Source organism: Rattus rattus, chromosome 3, assembly GCF_011064425.1.
Source record: "Rattus rattus isolate New Zealand chromosome 3, Rrattus_CSIRO_v1, whole genome shotgun sequence".
Taxonomy (NCBI): domain Eukaryota; kingdom Metazoa; phylum Chordata; class Mammalia; order Rodentia; family Muridae; genus Rattus; species Rattus rattus.
This window is the reverse complement of record NC_046156.1, coordinates 108,058,960-108,078,243: the sequence shown is the minus strand read 5'-3', so window position 1 is coordinate 108,078,243 and position 19,284 is coordinate 108,058,960. Positions and strand designations below refer to the sequence as shown.

The following is a 19,284-nucleotide window of genomic DNA, read 5'->3' as shown; positions in this document are numbered from 1 at the left end:
AAATGAATATGCAAATTGCTCTTTCTTACACTATGAAAACTTGATTTGGAATTTTGATGAACATTGCACTGAATCTGCAGATTTTTTTTTTTTTTGCCAAATGTCCATTTACAAAATATTATTCCTGCCAATCCATGAGCATGGGAGATCTTTCCATTTTCTGAGATCTTCTTCAATTGCTTTCTTCAGAGACTTAAAGTTTTATCATACATATCTTTCACTTGATTGGTTAGGGTCACACCAAGGAATTTCATATTATTTATGAATATTGTGAAAGGTGTCATTTCTCTAATTTATTTTTCAGCTTGTTAATCCCTTGAGCAAAGAAAGTCTACACATTTTTGAACAAATATTATATCCAGCCAATTTGCTGAAGTTGTATATTAAGTTTAAGAGGTCTCTAGTGGAACTCCTGTGGACACTTAAGTATACTATCATGTCATCTGCAAATAGTGATTTTTTTTGACTCCTTCCTTTCAGATTTGTATCGTGTTAACCTGACTTTTTTATCTGATTGCTCAGCGTAGGACATCTAGTACTATGATGAATTGGTAGGGAGAAAGTGTGCAGCCTTGTCTAGTCCCTGATGTTAGTAGGATTGCTTCAAGTTTCTATGCATTTAGTTTGATGTTGCCTACAGATTTGGTATGTATTGCTTTTACTATGTTTCAGTATAAGCCTTGAATTCCTTACATTTCCAAGTCTTTTAACATAAAGGGGTGTTGAATTTTGTCAAATGCTTCTTCGCATCTAATGAGATGGTCATGTGTTTTTTTTTCATTTTAATTTGTTTATATACTGAATTACTTTGATGGATTTCTGTATATTTAAACATCCGTGCATCCCTGGGATGAAGCCTACTTGATCATGATGGATGACCATTTTTATGTGTTCTTGGATTCTGTTTGTGAGAAATTTTTAATTTTCTATTATATACTTCATTACTTACATTTTAAAGGTTATTCCCCTTCCTGGTTTCCTGTCCATAAGCCCCCATTCCCTCCCCTCCCACTCCCCCAAATGGGTATTCCCACAACCATCCCACTTATTGCCCTCCCCAATATTCCCCTGCACTGGGGGTCCAACTTTGTCAAGACCAAGGGCTATCCCTTCTACTGGTGCCCCAACAAGGCTATTCTCTGCTACATATATAGTTGGAGCCCTGGTTCAGACCATGTATAGTCTTTTGGTAGTGGTTTAGTCCTTGGAAGTTCTGGTTGGTTGGCATTGTTGTTTTTATGCGTTTCAAGCTCCATCAACTCTTTCAATACTTCCTCTAATTCCCCTCAATGGGGTCCTGTTCTCAATTCTGTGGTTTGATGCTAGCATTGACCTCTGTATTGGACATGTTCTGGATGTGTCTCTCAAGAGAGGTCTATATCCAGTCCCTATTCTGACGCCTTTTTTAGCTTTATCAATCTTAACTAGGTTTCATGGTTGTATATATATATATATATATATATATATATATATATATATATATATATATATATATATATATGTATATATATATATGCCTCATGTGGGGCAAGCTCTGAACAACCATTCCTTGAGTCACTGCTCTAAACTTTGCTTCCATATCCCCTCCTATGAATATTTTCCCCCTTTTAAGAAGGAGTGGGAGCATCTGCATTTTGGTCATCTCTCTTCTTGAGCTTTCTCTGATCTGTAGATTACATCTTGAGTAATTTGAGCTTTTGGATAATATTCACTTATCAATGAGTGCATACCAAGTGTGTTTTTCTGTGATTGAGTAACCTCACTGAGGATGATATTTTCTAGTTCATTCCATTTGCCTATGAATTTTATTGAGTACTTTTGCATCAGTATTCATAAAGGAAATTGGCCTGAAGTTATTGTGTCTTTGTATGGTTTAGGTATAAGCGTAATTGTGGATTCTTAGTAGGAATTATATAATGTTCCTTCTGTTTCTATTTTACGAAATAATAGGAATAGTATTGGTATGAGGTCTTCTATGAAGGTCTGAGAGCATTTGGCATTAAAAATACCTGGTCCTGGGCTTTTCAGTTGGGACATTCTTAATAACTGCGTCTATTACTTTCTTAGTTATGGAACTGTTTATATGGTTTATCTGATCCTGATTTAACTTTGGTACCTGGTATCTGTATAGAATATTGTCAATATCATCCAGAGTTTCCAGTTTTGTTGAATATAGGCTTTTGTAGTAGGATCTGATGATTTATAAGTTTCTTCAGTTTCTGTTGTTAAGTCTCCCTTTCATTTCTGATTTTGTTAATTTAGATACTCTCTCTGTGAGCTCTGATTAGTCTGGCTAAGGGTTTATCTATCTTGTTCATTTTCTCAAAGAACCAGCTCCTGGTTTTGTGGATTCTTTGTATACTCCTTTTTGCTTCTACTTGGTTGGTTTCACACTGAGTTTGATTATTTCCTGCCTTCTACTCTTCTTGGGTGTATTGGCTTCTTTTTATTCTAGAGCTTTTATGTGTTCTGTCAAGCCACTAGTGTAATCTTTCTCTAATTTTTTAGAGGCACGTAGAGCTATGAGCTTTCCTCTTTTTACTTCTTTCATTGTGTCCCGTAAGTTTGGGTATGTTGTACATTCATTTGCAGTAAATTTTAAAAAGTTTATAATGTATTCCCAAAGTTATCACTGAGTATAACATTGCTCAGATTCCATGTGAACATGAGCTTTCTGTTGTTTTTGTTGTTATTATAAAAAGTCAGTTCATGGTGATTTGAAAGGATGCATGGCATTACATCAAACGTCTTGTATCAGTTGAGAACTGTTTTATCACCAACTATATGGTCAATTTTGGAGAAGATACTATGAGTTGCTGAGAAAAAAAGGATATCCTTTTCTGTTAGGATGGAAAGTGTTATAGATATCTGTTGAATCCATTTGGTTCATGACTTTTGTTAGTTTTTCTATATCTCTGTTTAGTTTCTGTTTCCACGATCTGTCCATTGCTGGGAGTGGGGTTTGAAGTCTCAAACTATTTTTTGTCCTCACAATGTGTGCAATGTGTGCTTTGAGCTTTACTAAGTTTTCTTTTATGATTATAGATGCCCTTTCGTCTGGAGCATAGATATTCAGTACTTAAAAGAGTTTATCTTAGAGGATTTTTCCTTTGATGAATATGAAGTATCCTTCCTTATCTTTCTGATAGCTTTGATTGAAAGTATATTTTATTGAATATTAGAATAGCTACTTCAGCTTGTTTCTTGGGACTACTTGCTAGAAAAATTCTTTTCCTGCCTTTTACTCTGAGGTACTGTCTTTCTTTGTCACTGAGGTGTGTTTTCTCTATGCATCAAAATGTTGTGTCTCTTTAAATATCCAGATGGTTAGTCTATGTCTTTTTATTGGGAAACTGAGTCCATTTATGTTCAGGGATATTATAAAATAGAGATTGTTGTCTCCTGTTATGTGTGTTGTTAGAAGTAGAATTATGTTTGTGTGACTCACTTCTTTTGGGTATGTTGCAAGAAGATTATTCTCTGGATTTTCCTAGGATGTAGTTTCCCACCTGGTGTCAGAGTTTTCCATTTATTATTCTTTGTAGAGCAGGATTTGTGGATAGATATTGAGCAAATTTGGTTTTCTCTTAGAATATCTTGGTTTCTCAATCTATGTTAATTGAGAGTTTTTCTGGACATAATAGCCTGGGCTGGCTGTTGTCTTCTCTTAGGGTTTGCATGACATCTGCCCAGGAACTTGTGGCTTTCATAATCTCTGCTGAGATGTCTGGTGTAATTCTGTTAGGTCTGCTTCATATGTTACTTGACCTTATTCCCTTACTGCTTTTTAATATGTTTCTTTGTTTTGTGCATTCACAGTTTTGATTATTATGTCAAGGGAGGAATTTCTTTTCGGGTCCAATCTCTTTGGAGTTCTGTTGGTGTCTTGTATGTTTGTGAGCATCTTTCTTTAGGTTAGGGAAGTTTTTTCCTATAATTTTGTTAAAGACACTTCCTGGCCCTTCTTATTTTGTCCTGAATTTCCTGGATATTTTGTGTTAGTAGCTTTTTGCAATTTACATTATCTTTGATGGTTGTGTCAATGTTTTCTAAGGTATATTCTGCCTTTGAGATTCTGTCTTCTATTTTGAATTCTGTTGCTGATGGTTGCATCTATGACTCCTGATCTCTTTCCTGGGTTTTCTATATCCAGAGTTGCCTCCTTTGTGTTTTCTTTATTGTTTCTATTTCTATTTTTAAATCCTGTATGGTTTTGTTCAATTGCTTCACTTGTTTGCTTGTTTTCCTATCATTCCTTAAAGGACTTTTTGTGTTTCCACTTTAAGGGTTTCTACTTGTTTACCTGTGTTGTCCTGTATTTCTTTATGAGAGTTATTTATGTCCTACTTAAAGTCCTCTATCTTCATCATGAGATATGATTTTAAATACAAATCTTGCTTTTCTGGTGTGTTGGGATATCTAATATTTGCTCTGGTGGGAGAACTGTGTTCTGATGTTCCCAAGTAGTGTTGATTTGTTCTTTAGGTACTATACACACCTCTTGCAATCTGGTTATCTCTGCTGTTAGTTGGTCTTGCTATCTCTTAAAATAGCTTGACTCTCATATAAGCCTCTGTTTTAGCACTCCTGGAGGCTGACTTTTGCCCATGAGATCTGGGTATAGAGAGTTGTGTCAAAGTGTAATATCTGGGCCCAGGCAGAAACCAGAAGTATCCTGTCCAAGACTGTTGTTTGGTGCCTCTGTCCAAATGTCACCAGGCTGATACCTCTAGGTCCAGAAAAGGGGGCAAAAGTGGTGGTTTCACCTGTGCTCTCAGGATTGTCCTCATTTTGGAGAGTCCAGCTCTCTCCCCAGGGGAGATATGTAACCAGGTCAGCTCTGAGAGAAAGCACAATGTGGAGGGATCCTTTCCCAGACTGCTTTTCAATTCCTATGTTCTGAAGTCTCCAGGCTGGTCCCTCAGAGCAGAAGTGGTGGTCTTACTTCTGCTCTCACACTTGTCAGTGCTCCTGGAGACCAGCTTTCAGCTCCAGGCACAGGCATGAAACCAGAGACAACATGTCCCTGATTGCGCCTAGGTTCCTTATATCCAGACTGCTTCAGGCTGGTTCTTCTTGGGCCAGGAATGTGAACAGAAGTGGTCATCTCCCCTGTGCACTTCTGAGAGTCCATCTCTCTCCCCATGTAATCTGAGTATAGTGAGCTGTGGGACGAGGTCAGGTCCAAACTTTACCTTCTTGAATGTATCATCATGTACATACAAAGAGTTTATATACTTCCTTTAAATGTGTATCCCTACCACCAGGAAATGCTTAGAAATCACACAACTTAAAGACAAGTATTAAGACTGTAAGTATGGTTAATGCACATTTAGTGATTTATCTGACATAAAAAAATTAGTACTAAAATACTATCAATGCTATAAATATCACTACAAAAAGTACAGGACTAGGAGATTTGAGAGTTTGAAATATTCATCATTTACTAGTTAATACTAAGTATATATTGTTTCAGTTAAAATATCTTCTGACCAACAAAAGGAGATGAAGGGGATACAGATTGGAAAAGAAGAAGTCAAAGTATCACTATTTGCAGATGATATGATAGTATATTTAAGTGATCCCAAAAGTTCCACCAGAGAACTACTAAAGCTGATAAACAACTTCAGCAGAGTGGCTGGGTATAAAATTAACTCAAATATATCAGTAGCCTTCCTCTACACAAAAGAGAAACAAGCCGAGAAAGAAATTAGGGAAACAACACCCTTCATAATAGACCCAAATAATATAAAGTACCTCAGTGTGACTTTAACCAAGCAATTAAAAGATCTGTACAATAAGAACTTCAAGCCTCGGAAGAAAGAAATTGAAGAAGACCTCAGAAGATGGAAAGATCTCCCATGCTCATGGATTGGCAGGATTAATATAGTAAAAATGGCCATTTTACCAAAAGCAATCTTCAATGCAATCCCCATCAAAATACCAATCCAATTCTTCAAAGAGTTAGACAGAAAAATTTGCAAATTCATCTGGAATAACAAAAACCCAGGATAGAAAAAGCTATCCTCAACAATAAAAGGACTTCAGGGGGAATCACTCAAACAGTATTACAGAGCAATAGTGATAAAAACTGCATGGTATTGGTACAGAGACAGACAGATAGACCAATGGAATAGAATTGAAGACCCAGAAATGAACCCGCACACCTATGGTCACTTGATTTTGGACAAAGGAGCCAAAACCATCCAATGGAAAAAAAGATAGCATTTTCAGCCAAGGGTGCTGGCTCAACTGGAGGTCAACATGTAGAAGAATGAAGATCGATCCACGCTTATCATGCTGTCCAAAGCTTAAGTCCAAGTGGATCAAGGACTTCCACATGAAACCCGATACACTCAAACTAATAGAAGAAAAAGTGGGGAAGCATCTCGAACACATGGGCACTTGAAAATATTTCATGAACAAAACAACAATGGCTTATGCTCTAAGATCAAGAATCGACAAATGGGATCTCATAAAACTGCAAAGCTTCAGTAATGCAAACGACACTGTTGTTAGGACAAAACAGCAATGAACAGATTCAGAAAAGAACTTTACCAATTCTACAACAGATAGAGGGCTTATATCCAAAATATACAAAGAACTCAAGAAGTTGGAACGCAGGGAGACAAATAACCCTATTAAAAATGCAGTTCAGAGCTAAACAAAGAATTCACAGCTGAGGAATGCGGAATGGCTGAGAAACACCTAAAGAAATGTTCAACATCTTTAGTCATAAGGGAAAAGCAAATCAAAACAACCCTGAGATTTCACCTCACAGCAGTGAGAATGGCTAAGGTCAAACACCCTGGTGACAGCAAATGCTGGCGAGGATGTGGATAAAGAGGAGCACTCCTCCATTGGTGGTGGGATTGCAGACTGGTACAACAATTCTGGAAATCAGTCTGGAGGTTCCTCAGAAAATTGGACATTTAACTACCTGAGGACCATATACCTTGTCCCAACGATAAAAAAAAGACACATGCTCCACTATGTTCATAGCAGCCTTATTTATAATAGCCAGAAGCTGGAAAAAACACAGATGCCCTTCAACAGAGGAATGGATACAGAAAATGTGGTACATCTACACAATGGAATATTACTCAGCTATCAAAAAAAATTACTTTATGAAATTCATAGGCAAATGTTTGAACTGGAAAATATCATCCTGAGTAGGTAACCCATCACAGTAAACACACATGGTATGCACTGATAAGTGGCTATTACCCAAATGCTTGAATTTTAGATGAACACATGAAACTCAAGAAGGATGACTAAAATGTGAATGCTTCACTCCTTCTTTAAAAGGGGAACAAGAATACCCTTGGCAGGGAATAGAGAGGCAAAGATTAAAACAGACACAGAAGGAACACCCATTCAGAGCCTTCCCCACATGTGGCCCATACATATCCAGCCACCCAATTAGACAAGATGGATGAAGCAAAGAAGTGCAGGATGACAGGAACCGGATGTAGATCTCTCCTGAGAGGCACAGCCAGAATACAGCAAGTACATAGGCGAATGTCAGCAGCAAACTACTGAACTGAGAACAGGACCCCCGTTGAAGGAATCAGAGAAAGGACTGGAAGAGCTTGAATGGGCTCAATACCCCATATGAACAACAATGCCAAGCAACAAGAGCTTCCAGGGACTAAGCCACTACCTAAAGACTATACATGGACTGACCCTGGACTCTAACCTTATAGGTAGCAATGATTAGCCTAGTAAGATCACCAGTGGAAGGGGAAGCCGTTGGTCCTGCTAAGACTGAACCCCCAGTGAACGTGATTGTTGGAGGGAGGGCGGTAATGGGGTTAGGATGGGAAGGGGAACACCCGTAAAGAAGGGGAAGGGGAGGGTTTAGGGGGATGTTGGCCCGGAAACCGGGAATGGGAATAACACTCGAAATGTAAATAAGAAATACTCAAATTAATGAAAAAATAAAATAAATCAATAATAAATAAATAAAATATCTTCTGACTTCCCTGATGAGGTCTTACAAAAGCCCAATTATCTTTCCGTTGTATCTGGGCCCTGTGGAGTTAGGCTCTGGAAGTCCTATAGGCAAGTTTGACTAAAGAGATTGGTGCTCATGATTACTGAATAGGATCACTTCATTTTCTACTATAGATTTACTCTCAGTTGATTTGACAAGAAAATTTGGACACAGCAAGTTGGTACTTCCTATAACTCCTGATATAATAGCACTGTGAGGGACTGAAATTTTTGATGCAGGTGTCAGGGGGTTAGATCTGAAAAATCAGAACCCCAGGTATTAAATCCAAGTCTTCAAATTTTTTCCCTAGAAATAATGTGAGGTTATAAGCCTTTGAGGATGATCAGGTCCTCTGTTTACAGAAGCATTTTAATGTGAACTTTCCATGTAGGAAAGAATGGCAAGGGCATTTGGGAAAGGCACAAGCTGAGAAACCAGAATAAGTGTTAGGAGTCCTCTAAGAAATGAAATGAAAGGAAGGATTCTTTGGAATGTATGGATATCTGGAGATGATGCTGAGACAGGAAAGGTAAATAACAGAAAACAGGGATATATTTGGTAGGTGTAGCTAGCATTATCTAGAAAACTATAGTACAGTTTTAACTCCCTTACATGTATTGTCCTCTAGTCTGCCAAAGCTCCAGATTCAGTTCTGAGGAAAACATAACTAAAGTATATTATAGACCCCTGCTATTTTTATATTTCTTGTTCTGGTCCTGAACATAAACCATAAATAAAACTTATCAACAGACACTTATGTACCACAGTACTTAGAAAACCCTTAATTAAAAAGATAATCAGGATATTCTATAGATCATAGAAAATGGTTGCAATATCAACAGCAAAATGAGATTCAGACAGGACAGTCCTGACTCAGAAGTTCCAGCAATAGAAACAACCAAATATTACATCATAAACATAACTTTTTCTGAAAGTTTGCTCACAACTGACATTGGAATAAATGATGCCATGTGATAGATACAAATCCAAGCCTGGGATGAAGAAGAGGTTGCTGAGTTTGCAATTCAAACCTTTTATCTTTATCATCATCTTTAGCCCGTGGACACATGGTCTTATTTTCTAGACAAAAGCATCTTATTGTCCAGAAACTCCTTCTTTAAGTAGAGCATTGTCTTTTCTACCTTGGTTGCTATCTCACATCTCTAGGATTTATGAGCTTCACTCTTGTCTTTGGGACACAATCACACTTGTAACTATACACTAACAAAAAGCCTGAAGAGGAGGGGGATTAAGACATTTCCCTGGTTGTCTGCCTCTTGCTAAGTCTAAGGTATGCAGTGTAAGCTGATAAGGCTCCAGGGAGAAAGCTTATTTAAGGAAAAAGTATCACCTTTTCTTATGGCGAAGAGCCAGGATCTATGAACCTGAGACTTACAGTTAAATTGATTCAAATAAAAGATCACATGTCATCACTAGCTTTGAATATGTTCTGGCAAAAAGACTAAGCTTGAGAAAGAAAACATATTATAACTGTGAAAAATATCCCTTTAAAAGATATAAAAATTTTAAGAAATGTAAATTGCTGAAGAAAGAAAGTTTGATGTGACAGAGGAAAACCTTACGACTAACCTTTAATACACAGAGACAGAAATTTTCCGAATCAGCCTGTAGATGCTTACCTGAATGGTGGACTAGTATGAAGAAAGTTGATAGGAGGGATCTACTTATTACTTGATTGAATATCAAAGAAACTAAATTTGAAAGAACAAGTATAATAAAAGCACATGTAGAGAAGCAAGAGAGAAAATGTATTGAATGTGATGAAATAAAGTCAATGAATGTTAATACAGTTTAAAAAGGCAAACACAACAATATTGTTTAAAAAGCATCACTCTAGAATGAGAGAACAACCATGTAAATACAGTAAATTTCCTTATTTACTGATGCCATGCGAAAATTTGTAGAACATAGCTAGACCTATGCACTGTATTTAAGATAGAATGATCATATGTGAAAATCTACATTTTCTAGTGTTCTCATTCACTGTATTTTAACTTGAAATAGAATAAAATCACTAGAGAACGGCTAGTCTACCTTTAGGGAGTAATCAATAAGATTGGGCTGTTTTCTTGGATTCAGTTTGCGAGAACTTTATTGAGTATTTTTGCATGGTCCTCATAAGGGGAATTCATCTGAAGTTCTCTTTCTTGGTTGGAACTTTCTTTGGTTTAGCTATAAGCATAATTGTGGCTTTAAAGAAGGAATTGGGTGGTGATTCTTCTGTTTCTATTTTGTGTAATCGTGTGGGCAGTATTGATATGATGTCTTCCAGAAAGTCTATGAGAATTCTGCACTAAACCCATCTGGTCCTGTACTTCTTTTGGTTGGAAGACTTTTAATAAGTGCTTATATTTCTTTAGGAATTATCGGACAGCTTAGATGGTTTATCTAATCCTGATTTAACTTTGGGACCTGGAATCTGTCTAGAAAAATATCCATTTCACCCATATTTTTCAGTTTGGGGAATATAGGCTTTTGTAGTATGATCTGATGGTTTTCTGAATTTCATCAGATTGTGTTGTCATGTCTCTCTCTTCATTTCTGATTTTACTAATTTGGATACACTCTCTGTGCCCTCTGGTTAGGGTGACTAAGGGTTTATCTATCTTGTTGATATTCTCAAAGAACCAGCTCCTGGTTTTGTTGATTCTTTATATAGTGCTTTTTGTTTCTACTTGGTTGATGTCCGCCATGACTTTGATTAATTCCTGCCTTTACTCCTCTTCGGTGTATTGGTTTCTATTTGTGCTAGAGCTTTTAGGTGTGCTGTCAAACTGCTAATGTTTGCTCACTCATGTTCCTTTTTGAAGGCACTCAGACCTATGAGTTTTTCTCTTAGCACTGCTTTCATCGTGTCCCATAAGTTTGGGTATGTTGTTTCTTCCTGTTCATTAATTTCCAAAATGTCTTTAATTTCTTTCATTATTTCTTCCCTGACCAAATTATCATTGAGTGGAGCTTTGTTCAACTTCCATGTATATGTGGGCTTTCTGTCATTTTTGTTGTTTTTCAAAACCAGACTTAGTCCACGGTGATCTTACAGTGTGCATGTGATTATTTAAATCTTCCAGTATCTGTTGAGTCCTGTTTTGTGTCCAATTTTATGGACTATTATCGAGAAGGTACCATGATGTACTGAGAAAAAGGTATATTCTTTCATTTTAGGATGAAATGTTCTACAGATATCTGTTAAATCCATTGGGTTCATCACTTCTTAGTTTCTATATGTTTCTGTTTTGCCTCTGTTCCATGATCTCACCATTGATGAGAGTAGGATGTTGAAGTCTCCCTCTATTATGGTGTGAGGTACAATGGGTGACTAAGAGCTTTATTAAGGTTTCCTTTATGAATGTAGGTGACCTTGCATTTGGAACTTATTCAAGACTGGGAGTTCAACTTGGTGGAATTTTTTGAAAAATATGGAATGTCATTCATTTTCTTTTGGTTGAACCTCAATTTTATTTGATATTACAATGAGCTACTCCAACTTGTTTCTTTGGACCATTTGTGTGGAAAGTTGTTTTCCAGTCTTTTACTCTGAGGTAGTACCTCTCTTTGTCTCTGAGGTTGTTTCCTGTATGCAGTAAAATGCTGGGTCTTCTTTACATATCATGTCTGTTAGTCAATATCTTTTTATTGGAGAATTGGTTCCATTGGTCTTAAGAAATATTAAGGAATAGTCATTGTTCCTTCCTGTTATTTTCCTTGTTAGAGGTGGAATTATGTTTGTGTGAATCTCTTCTTTTGGTTTTGTTGCAAGAAGATTAGTTTCTTGCTTCTTCTAGGGTGTAGTTTTCCTCCCTCTGTTGGAGTTTTCCATCTATTATATTTTGTACAGCTGGATTTGTAGAACGTTATGGTGCAAATTTGCTTTTCTCTTGGATTATCTTGGGTTCTCCATCTATGTTATTTGAGAGTTTTGCTAGACATAGTAGCCTGGGCTGGCATTTGTCTTCTCTTAGTGTCTAGATGACATCTGCCTAGGATTTTCTGGCTTTCATAGCCCCTGTGAGAAGTCTGGTGTAATTCTTATAGGTCTGCCTTTGTATGTTACTTTACCGTCATCCCTTACTGCTTTAAATATCTTTCTTTGTTTTGTGCATTTAGGGTTTTGACTATTTTGTGATGTGAGGAATTTTTTCTGGTCCTATCTATTTGGAGTTCTCTATGCCTTGTTGTGCACGAATGAGAGGAGAAGCCCTTGGTCCTCCCAAGGCTGTATCACCCAATGAAGGGGAATATCAGGATTGGGAGGCTGGAAGGATTTCGGGCTTTGAAAGAAGGAATACCCTCATAGAAGAAGGGGGATGGGAGATGAGATGGGGAGGCATGGGGGTTATGGATGGTAAACCAGGAAAGGGAATAAGATTTTAAATATAAATTAAAATGTGAATAAAATATATTTTAAAAAAACAAAAAAAAACAGTATCTATGGAAAAGCAACAAGAAAGAAAGAAAGGAAGAAAGAAAGAAAGGAAGGAAGAAAGAAAGAAAGAAATGCACAGATTATTTTAAAAAGAAAAGGAAATACTAAAAGATGTTTTCCAATGACTCTATGACCAATCAGATTTTAAGTGTTTGTCTTCCACTCTTAAATGAGTATTTTGATACCTTTATGAAAATTAGACAAGAATCTGAAAAAAAAATATCTACCTATGTTTGGAGTCTAGAGCACCTCAATTTTTTCAATACCCAGGTCTTAAAAATAATAATTATGGACCTTAGTCACTGAGCTGCTTCAAAGGATTCAGCTGCCTCCCCCTCAAACCAGCTCCTTCCAACACTATGCCCCAACCACCACCCCCTAATCGCAGCCTGCCTTCTTCCACAGCTGCATCAGCAGGCCATTTCCACTAAGGAAAGGGAATCATATTGTAGGTCTGCGATCCAGAACCACCACTCTTTCAACCCCTTTGATGATGCAAGTGTGGGTGATGACCTGCTTCCTGCTGGAACTGAGGATTATTTCCTTATAAGAATTCAACAGAGAAACAGGAAGACCCTGACAATTGTCCAAGGGATCACTGGTGATTACAATAAAAAGAAACTAGTGAAACAACTTCACCAAAGTGTCAGGGTATAAAATTGATTCAAACAAATCAGTAGGCTTCCTCTACTCAAAGGATAAACAGGCTGAGAAGGAAATGAGGTAAATTACACCCTTCAAAATAGTCCCAATAATATAAAATATTTTGATGTGATTTTAACCAAGCAAGTGAAAGATATGTATGAAAAGAACTTAAAATCAATGAAGAAGGAAATTGAGGAAGATCTCAGAAGATGGAAATGCTTCCATGCTCATGGATTGGTAGGCCTAATATAGTAAAGATGACCATTTTGCCAAAAGCAATATACAGATTCAATGCAATCCCCATCAAATGTCCTACCCAATTCTTTATAGAGATAGAAAGAGCAATTTACAAATTCATCAGGATAAAAAAAAAAGGAGAGCAAATACTATCCTCAATAATAAAAGAACTATTCAGGGACTCAACATCCCTGACTTCATTCAGTATTTCATAGCAATAGTCATAAAAACTGTATGGTATTGGTACAGCAACAGGCAAATAAATCAGTGGAAGAGAATTGAAGACCCAGAAATGAACCCACACACCTATGGTCACTTGATCTTTGAAAAAGAAGCTAAAACCATCCAATGGAAGAAAGACAGCATTTTCAACAAATGGTGATTGTTAACTGAGGGTCAACATGTAGAAGATTGCAATTCAAACCATTCTTATCAGCATGTACAAAGCTTAAGTACAAGTGGATCAAGTACCTATACATCAAACGAGATACACTCAAACTAATAGAAGAAAAGGTGGGGAAGAATCTTTAACACATGGGCACTAGGGAATATTTCCTAAACAACACAGCAATGGCTTATATTCTAAGATCAAGAATGGACAAATGGGACCTCATAAAACTGCAAAGCTTCTGTAAAGCAAAAGACACTATTGTTAGGACAAAATGGCAACCAACAGATTGGGAAAAATTCTTTATCAATTCTACATCTGATAGATGACTAAAATCCAAAATATACAAAGAACTCAAGAAGTTAGACTCCAGAGAGACAAATAGCCTTATTTAAAAATGTGGTACAGAGCAAACCAAAACATTCTCAGCTGAGAATTAATGGATGGCCAAAAGGCACCTAAAGAAACATTCAACATCCTTAGTCATCAGAGAAATGCAAATCAACACAACCCTGTGATTCCACCTCATACCAGTCAGAGTGGCTAAGATAAAAAACTCTGATGCCAGCAGATGCTGGCTGTGATGTGGAGAAAGAGGAGCACTCCTCCATTGTTCGTGAATTTGCAAACTGGTACAGTCACTCTGGAAATCATTCTGGAGATTCCTCAGAAAATTGGACATTTCCCTTACTGAGGACCCAGCTATACTTCTCCAGGGCATATTCCTAAAAGATGCTCCAATATACAACAAAGACTCATGCTCCACTATGTTCATAGCAACCTTATTTATAACAAGCAGAGGCTGGAAAGAAGCCAGATGCCCTTCAACAGAGGAATGGATTAAAAAATATGGTACATCTACACAATTGAGTACTACTTAGCTATCAAAAACAATGACTTCATGAAATTCATAGGCAAATGGAATGAACTAAAAAGTATCATGCTGAGTGAGGTAACTCAATCAGAGAAAATCACACTTGGTATGCAAGCATTGTTAAGTGGATATTAGCCAAAAAGCTCGAATTACCCAAGATACAATCCACAGACCACAGGAAGCTCAAGAAGAAGGAGGACAAAAATACAGATGATCCTACTCCTTCTTAAAACGGGAACAAATTATCCATGGGAGGGGACATGGAAGCAAAGTGTAGAGCAGCAACTAAAGGAATGGCCATTCAGAGCCTGCCTCACATGAAGCCCATATATTTACAGCCACAAAACTAGGTAAGATTGATGAAGCTAAAAAATGCATGCTAAAAGGGACCAGAATAGATCTCTCCTGAGAGACATTTCAAGAGCATGTCCAATATAGAGGGCAATTCTAGCAGGAAATCACTGAACTGAGAACAGGACACCCTTGGGGGAATTTAGAGGAAGTATTGAAAGAGTTGAAGGAGTTTGCAACCCCATAAAAACAACAATGCAAATACACCAGAGCTTCAGGGACTAAACCACTACTGAAAGACTATACATGGACTGACCCAGGGCTGCAACTGCATGTGTAGCAGAGAATAGCCATTTTGGGGCACCAGGGGAAGGGGTAGCAATTGGTCCTGGCAAGGTTGGAACCCCAGTGGAGGGGAGTATGGGGATGGGGGCAATATGGACGATGTACAGAGGAATATCTGTATGGGGGAGAGGGAGTGGAAGAGATGGGGTCTTATGGACAGGAAACTCAGACAGGGAATAACATGTGAAATGTAAGTAAAGGAACATGTCTAATAAAAATTTTAAAAAAGAAACTAGTGAAGGCGTTTAAGAAATTTGCTTGCAAATGTACTGTAATTGAACATGCAGAATATGGAGAAATAATTCAGCTACAAGATGACCAATGCAAGAATATATGCCAGTTCCTGATAGAAATTGGACTGGAAAGGACGAAGAGCTGAAGATACATGGATTTTAAGTGCTTGTAGCTTTCTGAAGCTTAAGTGAGGATTTCCTTGCAATGAGTAAAATTTCCCCTCTGTCCCTTGTTACAAGTTTAGAAACCTTAAAGCTTGTCTAATGTACTCATTTAGGGTATACTTTTAACTTGGAATAGTGTAACCACTTCATGCAATAAACTGAAAAAAGCCAGATCTTGAAGTGCCTCATTTACACAGGTTAAGCAGTAATCCCTGACAGTTTCTGCCCTGAAACAAAGCAATAACAGGGTTTCAGGCAAGCAAGAACCCCCAAATCACAGCTATATGATGGGTATATGTGATCGGAAGTTTATTGGGACTCCCTTGACAGAGACCCCTACCCTAGAAGAGTATCACCATTTGAACAGCTCAGGTGACCAAGAGTATGGGTAACTACCACAGCTATGTCACTATATAGAGTTTCTGGCAAAAAAAACAAACAAACAAACAAAAAAAAAACAAAAAACAAAAACAAAAACAAAAAAACCCTGGTGTCTGGCCAGGTAGGCAGAATTAAGAAAAGGCCACCTTTCTAGAGAAATCATGGATATTAGCTCACCAATAGGGCACTATATTTAGGCAGATCTATATTAACGAAGGGATGCTGAAACATAAAGGGTAAGATCAGCCGGATATCAGTTAAACTTACAACGAGGGAGCAAAAATCAAGCTGGTGTCAATAACCTTGTGGCTAACTGTAGAGACTTCAACTCAAAACGAGTTGCAGCCCAGTTCCATGTAAACGAATAAACTGGTCTTTTGGTATTCTTTTCCCTTCCAATTTCAATGTTATGTAATGTATTTAAATCCTTATTTAAATACAGCTTGTTTTCAGAAATAATAATAATAATAATAATAATAATAATAATAATAATAATGAGGACTGTTTCAAAAGATAAAGCAGATGAAGTTCTGCAGTTCTGCTGGTCACATTACATATTACTATTCAGATATTATCAAAATTCTTAATACCAATGCAAAAATATACAGTAATAATGGCTGTGTATTTTGGAGGGCTAAGTGTGTACAGATGAATATTTAAGTACATGCTTTTTCAAGTGATTTCTCTGATGGATTGCCTGGTAATATTTCACTCAATACTCATTTATTTATTCTCTATTTCCAAATCTGGGTATTAGGCACGGAATAATCTCTGGGTGGTTTGTTGACTGAATAGATTAACTAGTTCACTTGAGTCGTAAAAAGGGAACATTTTGTCTTCTTTTGCACAGTATAGAGTCATTCTGTATATTTGACAAAGAACCATCTCAGAAAAGGTCAGGGGTAAGTCACTTCAGGCCAGATATGAAAGACCTGTGAAAGATTTTTGATTCTGATCCAGGAGATAGGGGACAACTTGAAACCAATTAGCAAAGTCAGATGGTAAAGAAGGGAAAATGAGAAATTTAAAGACAAGTACAAATTCCAACAATATCTATCCGCAATCCAAGCCCCACATTAAATATTAGCTAAATCTACAACACAAGAAGGATAATTTCGTTAAGAAGGCACCTAATGTTAGTAACTTTCCTCTTACGACTCCTATTACTGTGCCCCATCGAATTGGGTATGTTGTGCCTTTCTTTTCAGTGAATTCTAGAAAGACTTTCATTTCTTTCTTTGTTTCTCCCTGATGCAGAGATTCAAGCAAACACAGGAAATAAGCAATTCCATACCATGGAAAACAAGGGAAATACCCACAAACACACAGACATAAACACACCCAAATATATTATCCATGATGCATCTGCAACATCTAGTGATGAGCCAAACCTGTAAAGGCCAGTAGAAAGGCAGTGCTTTCAAAAATGGTACAATATCTGCATATGAATAATATATAAATAAACCTTTTGTTTTTTTTTTGTTATAATGGATCATAGAGCAACCTCACTAGCAGTATTGATATTTTTAAATGTCAGTTATCAAAACAGATCCTTCTCTGTGAACAGCATCATATCTATCTTCACATAAAAGTGTAGGAAAGGGCAGGCTCATCATGATGGAATGAATCTGGCCTTTAGAAATGTTTCTGAACACTACATTGAAAACACACTGAGTCTCTGACATAATTGTTGACCAAGGACATTAATTTGAGCATACATACCAATAAGTAACTCAAATGGTTACTAATATAAGCAAAACATCCTTCCCTAAAAAATATTTAGGTATGGATGGCTGTAAATTGAATATTACCTAAATATCTTTCAGTATAGTTCTTTGAACTCCACAAATTAACTTTCCCATAATAGATAAAAACATATACTGAGGCTCCCAAACCCATGGGAGAGAGAGAGCTCACCACCCAGACAGATGGGCACCCCTGAGACGGCAGAGCGGGAGAGACCACCAATACTGCCCACCCCTACCAACATCCCTGGTCCATGAGGAAACAATATAGGGCCTCTGGGAACTGGAAGACAGGGGAAATGGAATGGCAGGTCCCACTCAGTCCAGACACCGCCGGGACCTGAAGGGACTGAACAACAGCTCTCTGCACCCAAATCCTATGGGAGGGAGAGCTAAACCTTCAGAGGGCCAGACATGCCTGGGAGGCCAGAAGAAACTACACACTGCCCACATTTCTGACTCCAGAGGAAGACACATAACACCATCTGGGACCCCAGAGCACAGGAGCTCCCAGAAAAGGATACGCAGGCCGTCCTGGTAGCCGTCCTCATGGGGAGCTCAAAAGAATTCCCCCACGAACAACTTGAGCCAAGGAACCACAGGTACCACCAACTTTTCTCCTCCAAGCGACCTTCCTGGTCAACTCAGAACACAGGCCCACAGGAACAGCTGAAGACCAGAAGGCAGGAAAGACTACACTCCCGAAAGCAGAACACTCTGTTCCTATAACTGGCTGGAAGAAAACAGGAAAACCGGTTTAGAGCACTCCTGACACACAGGCCTGTAGGACGGTCTACCCATTGTCAGAAATAGCAGAACAAAGAAACATCAGAGACAATCTGACGGTGAGAGGCAAGCACAGGAACACAAGCAACAGAAACCAAGACTACATGGCATCATCAGAGCCCAATTCTCCCACCAAAGCAAACACTGAATATCCAACACACCAGAAAAGCAAGATCTAGTTTCAAAATCATATTTGATCATGATGCTTGAGGACTTCAAGAAAGACATGAAGAACTCCCTTAGAGTTTGACAAAATTCAACACTAATGAAGACGTTTAAGAAATTTGCTTGCAATTGTACTGTAATTGAACATGCAGAATATGGAGAAATAATTCAGCTACAAGATGACCAATGCAAGAATATATGCCAGTTCCTGATAGAAATTGGACTGGCTAAGGACGATCAGCTGAAGATTCATGGATTTTAAGTGCTTGTAGCTTTCTGAAGCTTAAGTGAGGATTTCCTTGCAATGAGTAGAATTTCCCTTCTGTCCCTTGTCACAAGTTTAGAAACCTTACAGCTTGTCTAATGTACTCATTTAGGGTATACTTTTAACTTGGAATAGTGTAACTCCTTCATGCAATAAACTGAAAAAAGCCAGATCTTGAAGTGCCTCATTTACACAGGTTAAGCAGTAATCCCTGACAGTTTCTGCCCTGAAACAAAGCAATAACAGGGTTTCAGGCAAGCAAGAACCCCCAAATCACAGCTATATGATGGGTATATGTGAACAGAAGTTTATTGGGACTCC

At 37.7% G+C, this 19,284-nt stretch overlaps 1 protein-coding gene across 1 annotated transcript in view; it reads left to right on the top strand.

The window, feature by feature from the left end:
- The window catches only part of LOC116895879 (eukaryotic translation initiation factor 1-like), a 54,959-nt gene extending 35,999 nt beyond the window's left edge, over window positions 1-18,960 (top strand). Inside the window, exons 2-3 of the mRNA XM_032896976.1 lie at window positions 12,849-13,088; window positions 18,805-18,960. Of these exons, the coding sequence (XP_032752867.1) occupies window positions 12,849-13,088; window positions 18,805-18,960 (396 nt within the window). The remainder of the gene's footprint in view (window positions 1-12,848; window positions 13,089-18,804) is intronic.
- The last annotated feature ends 324 nt before the right edge of the window (window positions 18,961-19,284 follow it).